At 51.5% G+C, this 20,163-nt stretch overlaps 2 protein-coding genes across 11 annotated transcripts; one reads left to right on the forward strand and one right to left on the reverse strand.

Annotated features, from left to right (window-relative positions):
• Window positions 1-615: 615 nt before the first annotated feature.
• P2RX6 (purinergic receptor P2X 6) lies at window positions 616-10,434 on the reverse strand. 10 transcript variants are annotated; one of them, XR_005101560.1, is made up of 13 exons: window positions 10,267-10,434; window positions 10,006-10,156; window positions 9,433-9,504; window positions 6,812-6,887; window positions 5,975-6,068; window positions 5,611-5,691; window positions 4,683-4,824; window positions 4,373-4,482; window positions 3,825-3,918; window positions 2,659-2,724; window positions 1,862-1,939; window positions 952-1,043; window positions 616-850 (listed from the first exon to the last, which is right to left on the reverse strand). XR_005101560.1 is itself a non-coding variant. In XM_037411690.1 (12 exons), exons 1-12 carry the CDS (start codon window positions 10,401-10,403, stop codon window positions 1,005-1,007), a joined length of 1,140 nt encoding a protein of 379 aa, XP_037267587.1. In that variant the 5' UTR covers window positions 10,404-10,434; the 3' UTR covers window positions 616-1,004. The 10 variants fall into 10 exon arrangements, 5 of the variants coding, with proteins under 5 accessions (XP_037267587.1, XP_037266781.1, XP_037265952.1 ...); XM_037411690.1 differs by having other exon boundaries at window positions 616-1,043; XR_005101793.1 differs by lacking the exons at window positions 616-850; window positions 952-1,043 and adding an exon at window positions 3,527-3,661 and having other exon boundaries at window positions 1,889-1,939.
• A 106-nt stretch (window positions 10,435-10,540) lies between these two features.
• LOC119154324 (leucine-rich repeat-containing protein 74B-like) lies at window positions 10,541-18,933 on the forward strand. Its single transcript, XM_037401720.1, is given in 7 exon segments — window positions 10,541-12,456; window positions 14,177-14,383; window positions 16,392-16,501; window positions 17,093-17,208; window positions 17,998-18,001; window positions 18,283-18,390; window positions 18,392-18,933. Coding segments are annotated over 7 exon segments (834 nt in total). The 5' UTR covers window positions 10,541-12,281; the 3' UTR covers window positions 18,506-18,933.
• The last annotated feature ends 1,230 nt before the right edge of the window (window positions 18,934-20,163 follow it).

Consider the following 20,163-nt stretch of genomic DNA (forward strand, 5'->3'; position numbering starts at 1 on the left):
TGTGTTCCCTGCACCCCCGTGTCCCCCCAGCCCCATGGGTCCCTGCACCCTTGTGTGTGTCCCCCAGCCTCATGTCCCTGCACCCCCGTGTCCCCCCAACCCCATGTGTCCCCACACCCCCGTATGTCCCCCACTGGTCCCTGGACCCTTGTTTGCCCCCACACTTCCCTGTCCCTCCAGCCCCATGGGTCCCTGCACCCCTGTGTGTCCCTGCACCCCTGTGTGTTCCTGCACCCCTGTGTGTCCCCACCCCCATGGGTCCCCCCATCCCATGGGTCCCTGCACCTCTGTGTGGCCCCCAGTCCCATGCGTCCCTGCACCCCTGCGTGTCCCTGCACCTGTGTGCCCCCCAGTCTTGCGGCCCCTGTACCTGTGTGTACCCCCCAGGCCCCCCCATGTAGACCCCCAGCAAGCAAACACCCACCCAGGGCTGCCGCCTTAAACTCAGCTCTTCCACCCCCCCTGAGGATAGCCAAGGTGGGGGTGAGGCAGCCCTCCTACTCCCTGCGGAGACCCCAAGGATCTGGCTGGGTTAATGCCACCCCAGATGGAAGCACACAGGGGTGCAAGCACAGCCCCGTGAAACCAGGGCTGGAGACAGAGAAGAGCCACCTCCTGCTTTCCAAACAGCTTTATTTTGTTGCATCCCTGTTTTTCCCAGGAAATCAAGTCCCATGGCCATCTGGAACACGAAGAAGTGCAAAGTGCTTTGTGCTGAGTACAGGCTGGCCGCTCCCCAACAAGCTCTAGCTCCCACAGCAGCTCCGCAGCGTGGCTCTGCCTGGTCACCGGCCACTCAGTGCTGGAAGCTGCCCATGGGATGGCTTTGCGCTCCAGGAGCCAAGAACAACTGCTGAAGCAAACGTTTCTGCAGGAAAGGGAGACCCTAACCCCTGCAGGAGAACTGGGCCACCTCCACCTGGGCCGCAGCCGTGCCCCCATTGCATCTACCTGGAGGTTGCTCCTGAGTGAAGGGTGCTTGTGGCGGAGCATTCCTGATGTCCCTAAGCTGCAGCCTCAGTCTTACCTTTAGGGGGTTTTGCCTGCAAAATGAACAGGGGCATCTTACTATACTAGAGACAGGGGACAGCCCAGGCAGACGGTCCTGCGCTGCTCTGCTCAGTCCCACACAACCAGATTCATTGTTTGAGACCCCAACTCCACCAGCCATTTGAGATCAGGCCTTAATAACAGATTTTTTTCTCCCTCCAGTAGGATGGCACAGCCCTTGGGCAGGTCACTGAGCTAGTGAACCTCTGTCCTCAGTAAGCCTTGGCCAGATAAAGCTGAAGATGACCCGAGCTAGGGCTGGCAGTTCTGCTCTGCAAGGGCCTCCCAGCCCGCATCCTGCAGCTCCCCGATTCACCAGAGCTGGGCAGTGCCGAAGCCTGAACCACACATGGCAAGAAAATCTGTCACTGAATGGCAGCGACAGCGCTGACACAGCGCCAGGGCACACCCTGAAGAGCTGCCCTCTCTCCATGTGGAGCTCGGCCAGATTTGGTTCAGAAGAGGGTAAACAAACATGGAGCTGGGTCAGGGTTTCTACAGTAAGGTCCCCTGGAGGACTCCTTGCTGTCTAACAGCAGTTGAGGTCACGGTGCAGCCTTCCCTGCAGTCCGGGTGCCAGCTGGGTCCCTCTCTTCCACCCTGCTGCCACTTGCTGTTAAACTTGTAAGGGTTTAATCTCCGTCACATTCAGTTCAGACCAGCCAAGCCCAAGAATCAAAGTCTAAAAACTACTCCACCAGGGTTTTCTGAGATCTTGTGAACTGAATTTTAACCAAGGGACAGAAAATATTTAAAACCGCTTGCAAAACTTCACTCCAACCTCATCCCTCCAAAGCGGCCCCATCCTTACCTCCTCGAACTTCTCCTTCCAGTAGAAGTCAGCCTTCGCATCCAGGTAGAGCAGAACCAGGTCACAGACCACCGTGGCCTGAAGACAGACAAATGCAGCAGGGCAGTCAGCAGGGAAAGTCCCCACCCTGGCCCCCACCAAGCCCTGCAGGTTGGGCTCGCTGCCCCCAGCCCAGGCTACTCAGGTGGCTCCACCAGGTCCTCCTGGACCTAACCTGCTCCCCTTCGCTGTACAGGAGGTTAGCCATGATCATCTGGGCTGCAGCACAGGGTGGCTGGTCCAGAGGAGAGCTGCTGTCACAGCCACATAAGGGACTGGGACAGAAGAGGGGGCAGGTTGGGGAGCCCAGGCTCCCCGTTACTCTGCTGAAAGGGATGAGCCACAGAAGGGGCTGCCCTGTCTCTAGGAATGCAATGCCATGTCCGTGCTGGAGCCAGACACTGCCTCCCTTTAGAGTTGGGGGAGAAACACAGGAGTTGTGCTCTCCTGCTGGCCAAGACCGCTGGAACAGACTAACCAGCAACACCTCAGCAATGCACCTTCCCAGGGTCAACCCAAACACCCAGCCTCCACGAGATGTGCCCCTGACGGCACTCAGTATCCTTGATCTGGCAGTGTCATTACTGCTAACGATCACAAACAGGAAAACGGGGAGCTAACACCCTGCCAGACAATCTCCCCTCCCAGGCTGGCAGGCACCCAGGAAGCCTTGTACCCAGGCAGGCAGGGGAACAAACAGGTAAGTGGCAAAACCCAACCCACAGATCAGAGGAAAAGAGCGTATCTGGAGTACTCACGGCACCAAAGAACGCGATGCCAGTGCCAAAACTCACAGCAGCAGGAATTATGCTGAACTTCCCAGCCTGGTGAGAAACGGGAGGTGGAGGGGGAAGACAGTGGGTAGAGAGTGGTGAGAAGGCTGTGGGACAAGCCCCACTGTGCAGCGTGCTTAAAGCCAGGAAGGTGCTGGAGGAAACCGGGGTCATTTCTCCGTGCCCAGCTGTAGAAACCTGACTGCTATTGCCGTGACTCAAAACCCCTCTGGCTGTCAAAGAAGGGACTGAGGCAGCTTGTGACTCGGTGGCAGCAGAGGTTACCGTGGCCCACCTACTCCTGCCGGCACAGCGTAAGCCTCCCTCTTGCTGCAGAGCCCCACCAGCTGCCACCCATGGAACTACATCCCGGTGAACAGCAAACACAGCCCTGATGTGATGTGCCCCTCTCTGCGTGAACGCGTCCGGTATCTCTGAGGAAAGAGATTTTGGGGTTCCTGCCTCTCTCCTGGCTATTCTCTCCTGCTCCACACCTCCCAGACCTGGTCTCACTACCCAGAAGCGGTGCACCCCATCCTGCACTGCATGCTTTGCCCTCTTCAGGTGAAAAGGCCACTGCTAAGCACGACACACCGTCTGTGGGACATCTCTCAGGGCAGCAAGTCTTCTCAGCGCAGCCTCCACCTTGCAGCCGAGTTCTGAGTCTGTTGGTGATGCTGCGCAGACTAGCATCAGCCACAATCATGCCCATGCCTTTTCTCTCCGAGGGTACAATTAAATAATAAGGACTTAATTGTCCAGATTCAGAAAAGTTCAGGTTAATCTTTGCCAGGGTGCTCCCACCACAGGACCCTCACAGATGCCCACAGGCCCTCTGCCCAGACAAGCTCACCTTGCCTGCAGGGCCCAGCACTTCACAACACCCATGTCAGATCCTCAGCAACAGAAGCCTCCCTGCTCAGGGCATTACCAAGAAGTTTCTCTTCACACGGGAGGGACCATTTTTTCCTGCTCTGCTTGCAAAACTCTGGAAAGAGGTGAAGAGCTCACCAGGGTGGGGAGAAGCGATGCCAGCAGGAAGCCATGCAGCCCGCCAGCTGCAGGAGAGGGCAGCAGCAAGTGGTGTGCAGTCAGCCCCGGTGACGAGACTGCCAGGACTGCGCATGCAGGGTCTGCAGAGGAGACGGTACCTGGCCATGCACAGAGATGTCAAAGCGGATCCCGTAGAGCTTCAGCAGATTCCGGTAGAGCCGCCGCTGGGAATCCCAGTAGTAGGAGGCAGTTCTGCAGGAGACATTGGACGTGGCTCAGAAAGCTATGGCAGCTCTGCGCAGGCAGTGAGGGAAGAGGGCTGCCAGCGCTGTGCGATTGCTGGGGCCACTGTGTGCCTGTACACCGCTTGTGACCTCCAGCAGGCTGCGACACGGACGACGCAGGTACTGCCACGACTCACTAGCTTGGCATCAGCAGGGGGACATCACTGTCTGCTCAGCACCAAGCCTGGGGTCACTGGAAGCATGCAGCTCCCAGTGCATCCCGTTCAGGGTCAACATGAGTGTGGACAGCCACATGTCCCTGCTCTCAGGCTCCAAACAAAGCAGAGCTACAAGATGGGGGAAACTACCATGGCACCTAAGTACTGACAGACCCTGCACTGAGTCTCCACATCTCACCGTCTCTGCTGCTCTGAAGAGCATCAATCAGGAAAAATGAGATTCCAATTGCCCAGCATCCTCACCTAAAATTGTACCTCCTGTCCTGCAGGCTGAAGGAGTACTGTGGCTGGCACTGGGCAGCAGGGTGATCCAGGTCACAGTCCCACTCAATGCGAACTCCGATGCTCCCCCCCTGCAAAACACATTTTATTCCAGGAGCAGCACGGGAACACAGATTTGCTGAGTTCTTTACTGTTCAGACATTCACAGATCACACATTCCCTAAGCATTTCAGGGGTCAGCCCTGTCCCCTGCCCCTTGCCTACATCCTTGGGGAATTTGAAGTCATCCTCCATACTTTAGAAACAAAACCAAACAAAAACCACAAAGTACCAGCAGCGCAAGGTCTCCAAAGGTCTCTCCAGCTGCCTCCACCATGTCACGGACACGGAAGACAGGACAGGAGCGGTTGAAGAATGGATCATACGTGCAGCTCTTGAAATAGGTGGGGTCATTGGTCTGCAAAGCATTGCACCTGAGACAGGAGAGAGGGGGAGCTGTCACGGGTTGAGTGGGAAGTGGGAGGTCAGGGAGCCGTGCTGCACAACTGAAAAGGAGACCCTCCTGCTCGAGTGGGACCACTAATGCTCCTGCTCTGGGGGGAGATAGTCATTGCCTCTCCTAAAGCCTCTGTTGGAGAAAGGGTGGAGGGAAGCCAGCCCAGAGGAATCACACACGGAGGTACCATCCTTTACAGGACCTGCCATGGTCCTTCCCCTCCCAGCAGCTCTCCTCCACCTCTGCCTTTGCACATCTCCTTTCTTGCCCAGCACCTAGCTCCCACCGCCGTGAGATGTAACACTAGCCTGAGCTAGCACTCCAGGGACGATAGCAGGGGCAGTTCAGCCGCCCCAAGCCATGCCTCCTGCCAAAGCAAGGCAGCACAGCCAGTGCAGCCCTTTACTGGACCTCTGTGAAACCACTTTGCAGGTACTAAACCGCAAAAATATATGAGGTAAAATGAGAATGACTGGCCTTGTCTGGCTCTGTGGTGCTCTACAGAGGCAGACAGACAACCGTCCCCTTTGCTGAGGGCTCCCCATCCCATTGCTCTTACATGTGTAAACACAGGTGTCAGTGAAGCAACTGGCACTCTCCTGACCACACCATCCTGACCCATAACTGCCCGAGCCACCACGTATCCTGGATGGCACACAGCTTCCTGGATGCCTCGGCTGCTCAGCCCCTAGGCAGACACGCTCAGCACAGAGGCTGGACTAAGGCTGCACGCACAGTCCGGCCAGAGGAGTGGCATACTTACTTGGAGAAGTTAAATTTGGTGAAGTGGACAGTATTTTTTATAAAAAGAGTGAAATTCTCCGCCTCAGCCAGAAGAGGTTTCCTGGAAAACAACCACCAACGAACTCAAATTTTGCACAGTGGCCAAGGCATGTCCCCATTCCCCTTGCTCTGCAGTCTCTTCCACAATGCCAGTTCTGCTACAATGGAAAGTTGCAAGAAATGCTCCTGCGTAAAGTTCTCGGGGTTTAACTGACCAGTACATCAATGTCACATATCTCCCTGAGCCTGGCTGCCCCTTGGGCAAGTATGATCAGGCTCCTGCTTACACAGAGGGAAGGAACCAAAGCTCTCAACGCCTGCTGTCCCTTCACCCTGTGCCTTACCTGGGCACAGTGTTGTTCTCCACAGGACACCAGCCATAGATCTCACAGGTGGAATGGGTGGTGTTGAACATCACACATTTCCCAGTTTTTATCCCTAAAATTGAGACAACGTATATCATTCACGATTCCTTTTCAAAATGTCTTCTCTGCAGCTCCTCTCCTGGGACAGTGCCCTGGCCACAGGCTTGTCCTGGCCTTCTCAAAACTTGAACAACAAAGGCAACCCTGGGATAATCTCCAGTGTTTTCTCCACCCAACAACTTCCCTATGAAACCTTCCCTTCAGGCTGAATGACAGAAGCTGGTGTACAAAGACAAGCAGCTACCTGCTGCTGTCAGCACCTGTCTGTCTATCACAGCCTCTCCTGCCCCGCAGCTGCTGATGCCACCCGCTCCTGGGATGGGAACACAATGAGCTGTGGTGATGCAGCACACAAAGCTTTGGCAACTGACTTCCTGGAGCTGAAACACCCTTTCCCAGCTGAACTCACAGGGGCTGCTAACATTAATCAGCATGAAATAAAAGCCAGGTTTTATTACAAGAAAACATATCAATCACATGGCACACTGGTTTCAATTCTAGCAGCCAACATCAGAAACAAAGCACCCCTGTATTTGCTGTCACAACACCTTGTGCCCACAGCACCTGCTTGTCCAGCCGTGACAGGTCACTGTAAGATTTTGGGAAGAATAAAAGGCCGGAGAGCTCTTCCGTGCACACTTACAAGAAGCACTGAACTCGGGCAGTCAGGCACCTTTGTGGGTCTGTGGTTCTGTTTCCTACCAAACATGAGTAATGAAATGATTGGGGTTTTTTTTTTAGCAAAGCACTTAGTACCGTTACCATGAACCACCGGGTTTCCCACGGGACAGTCTGCGTCTTCTGTGCACACCGCATCAAGAACCGAGGGGCTCTGAGAGAGGCAGAGAGAAGCACTGTTACTGGGCTGCGCAGCTGCCTGAGGCCACGTGGTCACACATTTCCACGCTACGGCTCCTGTTTCTCCAAGGATGTCCCAAATGCTTACAGAAGACATCTCCCATGTCCAGAACCTGGGCAGTCTCCAGCCAGTGAGGAGAGAGGCATCTCTGAGGAGCAATCCTTCCAGCCTGCCTCCACACTCTGGGGCACTCGCCTCAGAGGTGGAGGAAGCCTCAGGACCTAGCTTGGACCTTTCGGTTGGGACTGGGAACAAGCACAGCTGGGTTCAAGATGGCCTTAATAGCAGAACCCATCAAGCACCTTGCAAAATGCCACCCCAATTCTCGCAGGGAAGAGCTGAAGAAACCCGAAATACAGCATAACACAAGTTTTACAAGAGACACTGAAAGCTTCACCTTCACTCTCGACCCACCTGATTGCCAGTAGCAGCAAAAAGTTCCTATTCAAACACAGAGAGATGATGGCAGGTGGTGAAATGTGAGAAACACCTTGACGCAGCTACTCCCAGGCCACCACAGGAGTCACCAGCCTGTCAGAAACCCACTTCCCTAGGCCCAGAAGGGCACAGAGGCCCAAAGGCAGGTGACGAAACCCCAGTTATGGAGTCAGAAGAACGGGAGAGTCTGTCCAGGCTCTCCCAGGATAGCCTCAGCCTCTTGTTCCAGGTGTGAAACCCACCACAATGAGCAGAGAAGTGCCTTAGGGCTGGGTATGCCTAGGGGTATGGAAATCATTACTGGAAGCAGAAGAGCAGCATTTTGGGATTGCACAGGACATTTAGGGGATGGGATGTTTAGGGGAGGAAGAAAAGGCATGGAAAAAGAAGGATCTAGGTCATCTGAGAAGGAACCATGATTGAAGTGAAATGATCCCTTAGTCCCAGAGCTTCCATCCAGACAGAGTGGATGTACTGACTGTCTAATACCTTCTGGCTCTAAGTCTCTGTGGATCATCTTAACTTTCAGAGCGCCTTGCAAATAGAGGCAGAGAGTTTCCAACTACTCAAAGTATTTGAGATCAACATTGAAAGGTCTCCCCAAGAGGTAAGTCACAGATCAGCCACAGATCTGAGCTCAACACAGATGTCAGCTGCTAAAACAAACTGTCCTGCGTTTGGGTGCTGCCTCTGGCCCCAGCCAGCCTTTTCCCTGGTCCACCACCACAGGATACTTTGGTGATCAAGAATATGCAGAATTTCCTGCAAAGTCAAAAGCTGTCTCTGCTAAATCTTCAATGTCAGCTGCAGCCCCAAAGCTGCAAACTGAGAAACTACTGGATATAGCAGCACAGAGTGAAGGCTGTGACAGACACCCAGACACACCACAGCACTGTAATGGGATGAAAGGCTCTGCTCTCTCTGTATCCTTGCCTACCCACTGCAAAAATAAGATCCAGAGATGCCCATAACTGCCTGTGAGAGCGCCCTGAAATGCTCTGTGGTATTTCACGTCTTCCCTGGGGACATTCCTGCAGCTATCAGTACTTGAAGAGCTCTCGATGTTTTAAAGAAGGATCACTAGTACTATTTTTTCCCCCTGAACCAAAACCAGGATTGCCCCTCCTCTCCAGCCCATGGGCTGCGTTTGAAGAGCAGCTCATCCTGGCAGCCTGCAGCTCAGGGCAAGCTGGGAAGCAGGGTCAGGCTAGGAACAGCACAGCCGACCACAGCAAAAGCTGAAGAGACCATTAGAACAAACAGTGCTTGGCTCAGACACAAGGTGCCAGCAGTGCCTTAGCTTTTAAGCTTTTAAGACATTTGCTCCTGTCTGCCAAGCAGGGTCCAGCTTTGGGAGAGTTCAGTTGAAGAGCTGGCCTGAATCCAGCCTTAAAGGGACAATTTCTTCCACAGGACATATACCACTAAGTGCTAGCTGACTGGGAAAACACCTAGACCTTGCACTCCATTCCTCCTAAAATTAGGTCACCAAACCAGAAAGGATACCAGTCCTGCAACTGAGAGTTGTAAAGGAACACACGACTCAGGCATCCACAGAGTGCGTGCAAAAGCATCAGGAAAAATGGCAGAGCACAGGTAAAAGCATGGAGCAGCAGGTCAAGAGATCAAGAATATATGTGAGACTTCAGGTTCCTGGTGACAGGCAGTGCTGATGTCAGCCGCACTGCGGAGATGGAACAGCATCAGGGCAACACAGCTCTGCCTCCCCAGAGCAGCTCCTGTCCAAAGGCTGCAGAAAGCCTGTGAAGATCATATGGTGTCACCACCCCCCAAAGAAGCCCAGAGAGCAGGTGAAGCCCCACCAGTGTCCCTTGTCCTTCTGGTCACCACAAATGATTCTAGTCAGATCACTTGGACACGTCTTGGTTCATGCAGATATGACAGAGGAAGTGCAAACGAGCAAGTAAGACCTATGGGGCAATGAGAACGAGGAAAACCAGTTTTGTTTGGAATGAAAATCCATCTCCCCCCTTCTGTGTGGTCTTGCATTGCGGCACTGACCCGTTTTATAGCTGGACCCCCCCCCGGGGCTGGGCTGGGGCCAGCACAGGTCACTTACCTCGGGGCAGGTGCCTTGGGACTGCTGTGCCGTAGCAATGAAATTGGTCACCAGAAAAAGCACGTTCTCTCCCTAGGAAGCAAGCAGGGACCTTCAACAAGACATTTACACCACCACACCCCCCAGCAGCAGAGCAAACAATATATTTTTTCTTTTTTTTTTTTTTGGTTTTGCAATTTACAACCTTAATTTCGCCTTTGCCTTTCCCAAAGGGCTGGCACAACTTCTGCCAACCGCCCCGCTCCCCTCAGCTGGACATGGGGGAGCTGGGCTGTACATGGGAGGGGGGCACGGACGTACCAGGGGGGAGTGTGGGGGGGTGGGGTCGGGCCGTACTGGGGGTGTGGGGGGTCAGGGTTGTACCCTGGTGGGGAGGGGGTCAGGGCAGGGTCGTACCTGTGTGGGGGTCGGGACTGGGTCGTACCTGGGCGGGGGGTGTGCGGGTGTGTGGAGGGCAGGGCCGTACCCTAGGGGGTTGGGGCATGGCCGTACCTGGGGGGGGGACGGGACGGGACATGGGCCGTACCGGGACGGGGGGGGCGGGGGGAGGCGCCGGGCCGGGCCGGGCCGTACCTGGGGGGGCCGGGCGTAGTCCGCCGCGTCCCACAGCCGCCGGCCCTTGCCCACCGCCTCGGCGACAGCCGCCCCCTTCATCTTGGTGACCACGGCGGCGCGGGGGGCACGGTCGGTATCCTGGTAGCCCTTCCGTGCCAGCAGCACCCACCTGCGGGGGGGCGAGGCGCGCTGAGGAGACCCTCGGCCGCCCCAGCACCTCAGGCAGGAGCCGGGCCGGGCCCGCGACCGGCTGACCGCGGCGGGAGGGGACCGCCCTACCCGAGCACGTAGCCCAGCACGCCGAGCTGGAGCAAGCGGTGCAGCAGCCCGACCCGCCGGTTCCGCGTCAGCGCGAATTTCACCGTCTTGTAATCGAGGAGGGCCCCGCACGCCCGCAACGGCGCCTGGCTCCTCATGGCGGCCTGCGAGGCACTGCGGGCGCTTCCCGCCGCGGCCCCGCCGCGGCCCCGCCGCGGCCCCGCCCCGGCCCCGCCCCGGCCCCGCCCCCGCCCCGCCCCCGCCCGGCCCCGCCCCGCCCCCGCCCCGGCCCGCAGCCATGGCCGCGGCAACGGCGCAGGTCGGCAGCGTGCCGGGGGTGGCGTGAGGCGGCCCCGCCGGCTGAGGCTCGGCCCGGCCCGGCTTCCGCGGTTGGTGTCCCCGGGGGGGGGCCCACGGGGACGCCGGGCTCGTCCCCTGCAGGTCCTGGCAGGCAGCGGCCTGGCACGGGCCGAGGCCCGGCCGAGACCCCGCCGAGGCCCCGCTGAGGCGCTGTAGGAGCAGCCACAACGCGGCAGGCACCGGGGCGTCGTGGGAGCTGCTGGGTGAAACTGACTCCATCACTCTTCCCCCACAGGCGAGGAGGGTGGCAGTGGCCCCGTGGGACAGAGCCGGTACCGGGCTGTGTGCAGGGCCTGTGGCGTGACCCTGGCCTCCTGTGGCGTGCACCAGGCCGCAGGCCAAGCATGGGGCCTTGGCCCACGGGTGAGGGGTGGCAGCACTGTCACCTTGTGTGAGGGACACTTGCGCTGGGCTCGGGTCTTGGAGGGGCTGCAGAGCCTGTCAGGCAGCTGGGGATGTCCCCTCCATCACCCTGCCCTCATGCGCCGCTATGGTCCCTCACCAGAACCAGAAACCAGCGCAGATGCCCCATCCAAGGGACCGTCAGCTTTGTCTTTCCCACTAAGCAGAATGTTTTCGTAACTCCTCCGAGTATCTGAGCAGCCCAGGTTTTATGTCAAAAACGTGTCAAGGACCCTTTTCTGCCCACCATGCTGGCAGATTAGGTACCAGTTAGGAGCCAGCACTACCCCACACGAGGTTTGCTGTTGGGCGAGCAGTAGCGATCTGCCCACAGATGGTTTTGCAGGGCCTGGAAATGGGGATCGCCTCCCCTGGATGCAGGAGGGGAGGTGTGAGGATGGGATGTGCGGGTGTGTCATTACCTCTCTTCCCCCTTGGGTCAAGATTTTTTCCAGAGAGTGCGTTGTCTCCCCTGGGGTACTTGCACATCTTTTAAATTAATGTTTTTAGGAAGAAATTATAAACCTTTTGTACATTCCTGCATTGGTTCGTGTCGGGTAGTCCCACCCATGAAAGCTGCCTTCAGTGGGCATGGCATTTTGGAGATGCATAGTTTGGACCATGAAAAGGGTGCAGCCTTTCATACTAGTTTTTGGTGATCAGCCTTTGTGTTAAGTTTGTTTTATCTGGAATAGTTCTCTGAATTACCTTCCAGTTCATTTTCCTGTGTCTGATATCCAAGGCTGGAGAAAGTAATTCGATTTTGCAGTATCTGTTGAGTAATCACAAGGTCATTGCTATACTTCTGTTTTAACTGTAAATATTTTTGAAATTAAGAATTCCTGCTGGCAGACATCAGGATATTGGTGCAATACAGGCTTCTTAAATGTCGAGGTCAGGATTCAGAGCAGCCATAAGTAAATTAAAGGGGAACTTACTATGGCTGTACTCAGACTGCCAGGTAGAAGTGATGTCCAGAAAGGTACATCACACGGTGGGCCAGAACCTTTTCCTCTGTGTCATGAATATTGACAGCAGAAGTGTTTTTCATCATTTTTACAGAAGGAGAAATTAATTATTTAATAACATAAATGAAATATCTCAAATCATATTCAGTGTTTGCTTTTCCAGTCTAGCTTTAAATGATTTTGGAAGAGGAATCTTTTTGCATGATTCTGCTGATGGCTTTGTGAAATTCCCCTGCGCCCTGCCAAACTAATGGGAGCTGGAACAGAAAGATTCACAGGAGGTTTGTAAACACAGTGAAACTGTAAATGACCTGGGTTGTTTGTTGTTTTTTTCTTTTGTTGTTGCAGGGTGCCAGAGCTTTAGCTCTTTCCTTAATGGTTAATACCTCTATGGTCACATTAGACCTGGGTGACAACTGGCTGTAGGGAAAAGGGGCAGCTGCAATTACAGAGATGCTGAAAGAAAACTGCTACATTTCAGGTTTGTATTCTCCCATCTGCTGTTCTCTGGTGGATGCATTGGTGTAGAGGAGGAAATTGTGCTGGTTTTGTGGATTTAACCAGTCCTGCTGTCACAGTGACTGTGTGTGAAAACGGTACCGGAACTGGAGTACTGTTTGAACAGTGAGTGTTTAAAACTGCTGCTTTGTCACCTTTTTGCACTTGTTTTCATAGCATTTACTTTTGTGAAGTTAGGATGCCACTTACTGGAGTGAGTTCAGTCCTGTTACTCCTGTGAAGCTTCTGGAAAGCCAGGAGAAAGAGCAAGTTTTGGCTTTGATTGAGGATCAGAAACATCCTCCTGAAACTTAAAAGACTATTGAGAGGATGCAGTTAATAACAGTTAAGGCTTTGTAAGTTGAATTTGCACAACTGGCATCTAGGAAAAGGGGCTTCTCAATAGGGACAAGTGGAAGAGAAGCCCATCTAGAGTGAATCTCCAAGCCTCTGTTCTAGCCACACACATCTGCTCTTCCTAGGGACATTTCATGTGTCTTAATACCTCTGTGGTGTTAGACTACAGATAGTGCAGATACAGGGAGCAGAAGCAGAGTCGCACTTCCTGAATTTAAGTCTCAGTCGGGCAGTGTTCTGTCTAGAGATGATGGTTTTAGTCCCTGCTTTTCTAGGGTCGATATGCCTGCCTTTGATAATTAAAGTAGCATCTCCTGGTCATATGTGGACAGGTTGTCTGGGTTGTGGGTTACACGTGGCAGGGTCCTGTGCTGGCTCTGCAGAGCTGAGTTTGGTGGGATACATCTGGTTGTGCCAGCACATACCCAGAGGCACTAACAAGCCCTGTCATACCTGAGGTTGTTATGTGCAGAGACAGTCTAGGAGTCCCTGTGCGATGCTTCTGTGTGAAGAACGCAGAGCAGGGCCCAGGATGGGTCTGTGTGGAGCCCCTGTCATGTCTCTGCATTACATTTTCCAGCACTTGCATTAACCTGCTCTTTCAGTGTCTGAATCTCCAGGCCTTTGCTACAATACAGGCAGAACTTTCTCTAAGTCATGCTGGTCGCTACACTGAAGGTTGTAGTTTATTCACAAAGAACACGGCCAGTTTAGACAGCTGAAAACACAACTCTCATATAACTAAGGCAACCCTAATCTGTTTGGTTAGGAACTCATCATGGATGAAGGGGACAGGTTCTGTGCTCTGAACTGCTTGTTAACATGGGATTTCCTTATTTTTGTTTTCTAGTGGTTGGATTCAGTATTAAAGGTTCTCTTCTGTGCTAGGAAAATTCATTCTGTATGTAGGTGGGCGGTGAAGTTCATGCTTTCATATTTGGGTCTCTGTCTGCCTTCACATCCATTCGTGTTGTTACATTCAGCATTGCGGTCGCTCCCAGCCTATGCTCTTTTCTTCAAGCCACAATGAGGAACCAGGAAACCCGCTTTCACTTTGCTGAGTGTAGGTTGTGCCTGGACTGGGAAGCACACATGTACAAGGAGCACTTTTGTCTCATGTCCCATATTTGTGTGGCAAAACTTGAATGAGCCTAACTTAGGGACAGGCTGTAAATTCAAAAATGAAGTTATGTTGTTCCTGCTAAAATATTATGTTAGACCAGGTTCAGCATTGTTATTTTGCAAGTCTGGCACTGCTTCTGCCATTGCAGCATAGAGGTCAGGCGCCTCCCTGCCATCTGACAGGATAAGATTTGATAATCTGATAGTGTTTTTTCTTTCGCCAGTTGTCAATTTATCTGACAACGAATCAGGTGTTGAAGGAGCTTAGACCTTTTCCGCTATGCTTCTAGAAAATACTACAATTGTGTCCCTCCAGCTCTCAGGAAATGAATATGTTGATCATGCAGCCAAGTATTTAGCAGATGCCATCACAGCAAACAGCAAAGTGGAAATTCTGGATCTAAGTTACAACATGTTTGGTGACAAAGCAGGTAAAGTACTGTCTGTGCAGCTGGCACAGAGAGGAGTGCTGGGGCAGTTAGCAATGCGGCTTAATGAGTTGCTTGCCTGCCTCAGACCTTTGGGGGGCCGGGTCGGTTAATATTTTCAGTTTCCTGAGAAGTATTTTTGACTCTTTGTAGGCAAAACCAGTGTCAAGCTATCATCATTCACCCATCTTCATTCTTACCCTCTTCTTACATCATTGCAAGCTTTACCTCTTCTGTTTCTTTCCCCGTTCTTCCTAGTTCACAAGTTCTGATGGTCTTCCTTGCTTATTTTTTCCATCATTATTTCAGCTTTCACAGGTGTGTAAAATGCTTAATAACAGCAGAAAACATCCAGCAGAACGAAGTTTGCCAACAGTCCTTCTGTCTAGCTCCTCATCACTGAGAGGTCATTCCAAGTGCCAAGGGGAGGTGTGGGAGTGGAACAGGCAGTTGTATGTCCCTGATACTCTGCCACCCTTGACAAGTTGTGGTTTGGGGACTTCCTTTGCTAGTGACTTTGTCTATTTCTTTTATTGTTGGTCTTGACCTTGCTAATACGTGTTGGTCTTTTTCTTTGGCTCCTGATTTTTAAGCATGCTGTTACTTAATTGTTACATCCTTGCATTCACAGTGCTCCTGTGATGATGTGCGATATAATGAAACCCAGTTATTGCGCTCTGGGCTTTAGTCTGTTCTGGTTTCACCAGGCTTACTTGTGCTGGGCTGAACTCCTCCGTCTTTCTGACTGTCCACTTCTGTAGTACACTCCTCATAATACCATTGCTAATCCCTGACTTTTAAACCTTTATGCTCATCTCCTTTTTGCACCTTACTGGCACATGCTTCATCTTCTCCATCTGTGGCTCTCTAGGCAACCCCAGCCACATGTTCTGCTACTATCTCCAGGATGAAGACTCACAAATCTTCTTGTGCTCCAGGTCTCACTCTACAACCATGCACCAAATCTCTCTACTTCCAACACTGTCTGTGATGGGTACATAATCAAAAAGGGAGGTCCTGAATTTTTCTCACCCATGCCACATCCCATGCCATCTGTCAAATCTACATTTTCCCTGTATTTTGTCGTTCATGAAAAATTCACAATCTTCTCTCCATCCACTGCTTTATGACTCTTAATCATCACACATCTCACTTGCTATAGCCTCCTTCTTGAAGATCCTCCCTGTCTTCAGTGGGCTTCTCTGGCTCACAAGAGAGGAAACAACCATAATCCTCTTCTCTTCTGGCCACCAGGAACACACTAGCCATTGGCTTTGTTCCTTCCCAGTTCTGCCCTACTTTTTTCCTCATTTTTACTTTTGAAGGCTGCAGTGGCTGCTTTTCTCTCCACCCCTATCCTGCTCAGGTTCTGCTGCCTTCACAATCAAACAGCTTTCCTAAGTCTTCTGGTCTTCAAGCATGTCAATGGCTTCCTTTTCTGTGCTGGCTGACGACCTCATTTCTTTACTGTCCCAGTGGAAACTCACAGAACACTTGCTGGGGAAATCTATTCAGATTTTATGACAGTGGAGCTTTGAGAGGGGTTAAAGAGAGAGTGGAGCTGGCTTCTCTGCCATCAGAGCAGACCAGCAGGCTTCAGTTGGCTGGAGGCCAGAGCTGGGGAAGGGTGAGGGACTGTGGGAGGCTACCTACCTGCTTGCTTGTTCTCAGCTTTCAGACTCTTGTCAGGCTGGAGAATGAGCCTGTGCAGTCACATCTGCACACATGAGCAGCATACCCTGGCTTTGTGATACAGGGAATGGATCTTCTCTCCCTCTTTGCTATGTTTGCAGCCTGTGGTCAGAGCACTCATATGCTTTATTGTCCAGCAGCTTCTGCTTTGTGTTTATGGTAAACAAGGTACAAAAGGAAATAGTTTTAAATTTAATTGCCTTCCCAGACGTAATATAGACAGTTGCAGAGAAATATCTAAACTAACCTGAGCTCTGTTTTAACTCTTAAACATAATCCTTTTAATGCTTAAATTGTTTGGCTTCATCTTTTTTCTGAGGTGAAATTCTTGGAACAGCAATAGCAGAAAACATTGGATTAAAGAAACTTAAAATCAGCTGGAACCATTTCCATAGCCAAGGGGCAGCTGCCTTGGCCAAGGGCTTGGGGGTAGGAAATGTTGTCACTCCTGTTTTTAAATTGTGAGAAGTCACATGAAACTTTTATCTGTTTAAACAAGCGTGAACGCCATCATGTGCTGTTTGCCTTATGCCCTTGCCTGTCTGACAGCCATCTATGGTCTGGGATTATATAGACCTTGGAATTAAGAGTGTAAATTCATCCATTGTCTATTGACATACTGCATGTGTTTTTATTTCTCCATTTCTATTTCCTTCCCTTTTTAGAGTCAAAATTACTATAAATAATATTTTGAATTGTTTCATTTCACTTCTGATTCCTAAATCAATACAGAAATTGTTCTGTAGTTTATATACAGGTTTTACCCTACTAAAAGGAAGTAGTCTCTCATTAAAATAAGAAACAGTTCTTCTAACCTCTTAGGCTGAAAGGGGCCACTACAGTAATTTAATTCCATCTCTTGTCTAATGCAAATCACATGTCCCATTCAAGGACTAGGGGAGTGACCCCCAGTCGCTTTTCAGACAGTAGAAGGGATGGTAGTGCACAGGCAGGATATTTCTCCAAGGTTGAATCAAGTGACAGGGAAATTTTCACTTGTGTGTTTATGTCACACCACAGGCAAACATGTTCCTCAAAGCGCTGGATGTGTCCTACAATGGCTTTGGCAACAGTAGAGCAGCTGCCTTGAGGGAGGTTTTTAAAGCCAACAATGTGCTGGAAGAGCTCAGCATCAGGTGAGTCAGATTTGGTCCTGCTGCACATTTTCTCCCATTTTGTAGTTGGTGGGCAAAGCCTGCAGCAGCCGTTCTGCAGAGAAGGCAGCTCTCTCTCACCAGGCAGGTCTCAGCACAAGGTCTCTCATACACCTTAGGAAAAGAGCATCACTTCTGGAACAGAGGCTCTGTCTCAGGCTAGTAGCCACTAATGCCCTTAGAATCATTTAGTTAGCAACTACTTTTGATTTCTAAAAAAAGAAGTCAGTTAGTTGTTCATTGAGGAGAAATTTGTGTCCCTAACTCATACGCAACGTAGGTCGCTACATCTGAGGTGATTATACAAGATCTGTTCATAGATGGAGGTTTAATCAATGGTATTTCAGGCAAAATTAACACACCAAAGTGCGGAGGTCTGCTGTAGGATGGGACTTGCACCTCAGCTCTGCTGACTGTATTGACTGTATCACCATGGACTACATACGGAGACTGTGATGGTGAGCTCAGAGGAAGGAGTTGCCCGGCAGTCACCTGCATTTGATCAGCTGGATCTTGTCCTTCCTGGCCCTTAGCTGTGAACAATCCAGATGTCCACCCACCACCTGATGATCCCTGAAATGTTGAGCCTTCCTCTGGCAGCTGGTGCCTGCCTTTTGTACCTCCTCCTCTCCAGCTGTTTTAACTTCTCTTCCTGTAGACCATCCTTCTGAGCTTAGTATCCATCCTGCCATTGTCCTCACTTTCTCTCCAGGTCTTTTTTGTTTGCTTGTTTTCCACCTTTATTCAGTTTAGCTCACTGTCTTTTGGCAGTGCAGTGAGGAGCTTGTGTGAAAACCCCTATCTTCCTTTGATTTCTGTGCTACTTCATCATCATTTTAGCACTTACACCTCTTGCCCTGGGAGCAGAATGCTGCTGTAGAGTCTCATACCTACCCGTAACATGGTGGTAGTGACTAACAGCCCTGGCTTTTACAACCTTGTGTCAGAATTCTCAGTTTGGGTTAAGAGAGCACAGAATATATTTCAGTATCTGTTTTCTGAGGGAGGCTGGATCCTACCGCACACTTGCTTACCTGTAGTGATTTTCCCCTCTAGGATACCTCTGTGAACAGAGAGCTTGCAAAGCTGTGTGATGCTGTGAGAATACTTTTCCAAAATCATCTTCTCAGATACGGTGGAAGCATGAAGTTGCAGAAGAAAAATCAGTCAAAGGCTTATTTTCAAAGGCTTATTACAACCTGAAGTGGTGGGTAATTCCCAGAATGCAGTGGCTTCACGTGAGTCTTTTTGGGGCTGGTTCTTCGGCACTTCTGCCTAACACCCCAGTGCCACTCACCAAGCCCGTGACACAAGGATGTGTCAGGGCAATGCTAAGGCAGGATCTGTGCAAATATTGGCTACATCATCGTTGCTGACACTTGGAAGTTCTGTCTTTTCACTTTCAGATTTCTGCTACGACCAGCTCTGAGTCTCTTCCAGCACATGCAAGAGCATCCTCATGGATGAGAGTCCAGGGGCTCCTTTTTAATCATCATCTTTGTGTGTAGGACATTTGTCTGGTGGAACATCACGTGCTGTAGGTGCTGCTGGTGCTTGGATCCATAGCCCGCCACAGTGGGGTCTGTGCAGCCTGAGAGTGCACTTACTATGTTGAAAGCAAAGTCATATTCAGAGATGTGCTGTGAACAAACGCTTTCTGTCTTAGATTTGTTCTCCTGTTAAACAGCCAGGATTGCCTTTGCCGAATTTGCTGTCAGATGCACTGGTGACTCATTTTCATCTGCTTCCTACGACAGTTCTTTAGCCTTACATGGAGCCCACATTCCCCAGAGTAGAGCCCCTGCCCTGGGTCATGACTGGCATTATTTCCTGGATGCATGCTCTTGCTTTTGTCACTGTTACACATGGTGGATGCGACAAGTTGCCTGGAAATAGGACAGGCACTCAGTGGTTGCTCAGCAATGACAACAGCATGTGGGCTGTGACTTTTCCCCTCCCTGAGATGTTTTCTGTGATTCTGGTATAATCCGGTGGATCCCTCGCTACACTCTCTGGGACACCTGGGCACTGTGATTCAGGGAGAGGGGTGGAATTGTGAGCTTCTTAAGGAGCACTGGGAAGGAAATCATGTCTGTGTTCTAAGAAGCCTGGCTTAACTCTCCCTCTCCTGCTCTCTGTGAAGTAGTTGTTTCTTTGCGGTTTGGGAAGGGGCTGAGGATGCTCACACAAACAGCTCTGTCTGGCTTGGGCTGGAAGTGCAGGGAGCTCTGCTTTGCAGTCAGAGGGCAGCAAACCCCAGTGGTGTTGCCGTGCTGCCTTAACCTAGCTGTGGCTATACACAAATAATTGTCTTTCATTCCCTGAAGGTTGCCAGACATCGTTTGTAAAGAGTGTGCAACAGTCTCGGTGTACCCACGGCCGCAGCTAGGCAAGCCTGCTCTGTCCCCAGGCATGGCAAGTGTGCGCTGGGTTTGATTGCCTGTTTCACCAACACACCAGCTGGCAGGTCTGGGGACATCCAGGCAGTTCTGTCCTGTAAGGCAGTAGTGACACCTCTCTGAGATGGCAGCTTGTGAAAAGCAGGGGCCAAAATTCAAGTCAGCTTCTGTCAGTCTTTGTAGAGTACCAAGAGTACAGGCTACCACAGCAGTTGGCTGGTGCCCTGTGTTTTGCCTTACGCTTTTTTCCCTGGAACAACAGCATTATTATCCCCTTGCTCACTTTGGTATTTAATTTACCTAATAAATGTGCCTACCAGTGAAATTGCACTTAGTTCTCAGCAGAAGATGAGGTTTAGCCTCTTTATTTGAAAATAACTCTATGCAGTTATGATTTACCTAATGGAGCCTGTCCTATAAACGTGCAAATTATTTTACAGTTACGTATCTAAAAAATAATGTCTGTGCCTTGGATTCACACCTGTCTGTTTACACCATTTGGAGAGGTCTCTTGCATGTTGTTAAGGTCTGTAAATCT

This window comes from Falco rusticolus, chromosome 1 (assembly GCF_015220075.1).
Source record: "Falco rusticolus isolate bFalRus1 chromosome 1, bFalRus1.pri, whole genome shotgun sequence".
NCBI classification, from domain to species: domain Eukaryota; kingdom Metazoa; phylum Chordata; class Aves; order Falconiformes; family Falconidae; genus Falco; species Falco rusticolus.

Bases quoted from the DNA above. Each gene is read 5' to 3' on its own strand.
- P2RX6 (XM_037408809.1), bottom strand. From the start codon at position 10,403: ATGAGGAGCCAGGCGCCGTTGCGGGCGTGCGGGGCCCTCCTCGATTAC. The intron at 6,069-6,811 runs GTACTAAGTGCT...TCTCAATTTTAG, and splicing joins CCCGGTGGTTCATGGTAACG to GGATAAAAACTGGGAAATGT. The intron at 4,825-5,610 runs GTAAGTATGCCA...CTCCTGTCTCAG, and splicing joins ACCAAATTTAACTTCTCCAA to GTGCAATGCTTTGCAGACCA.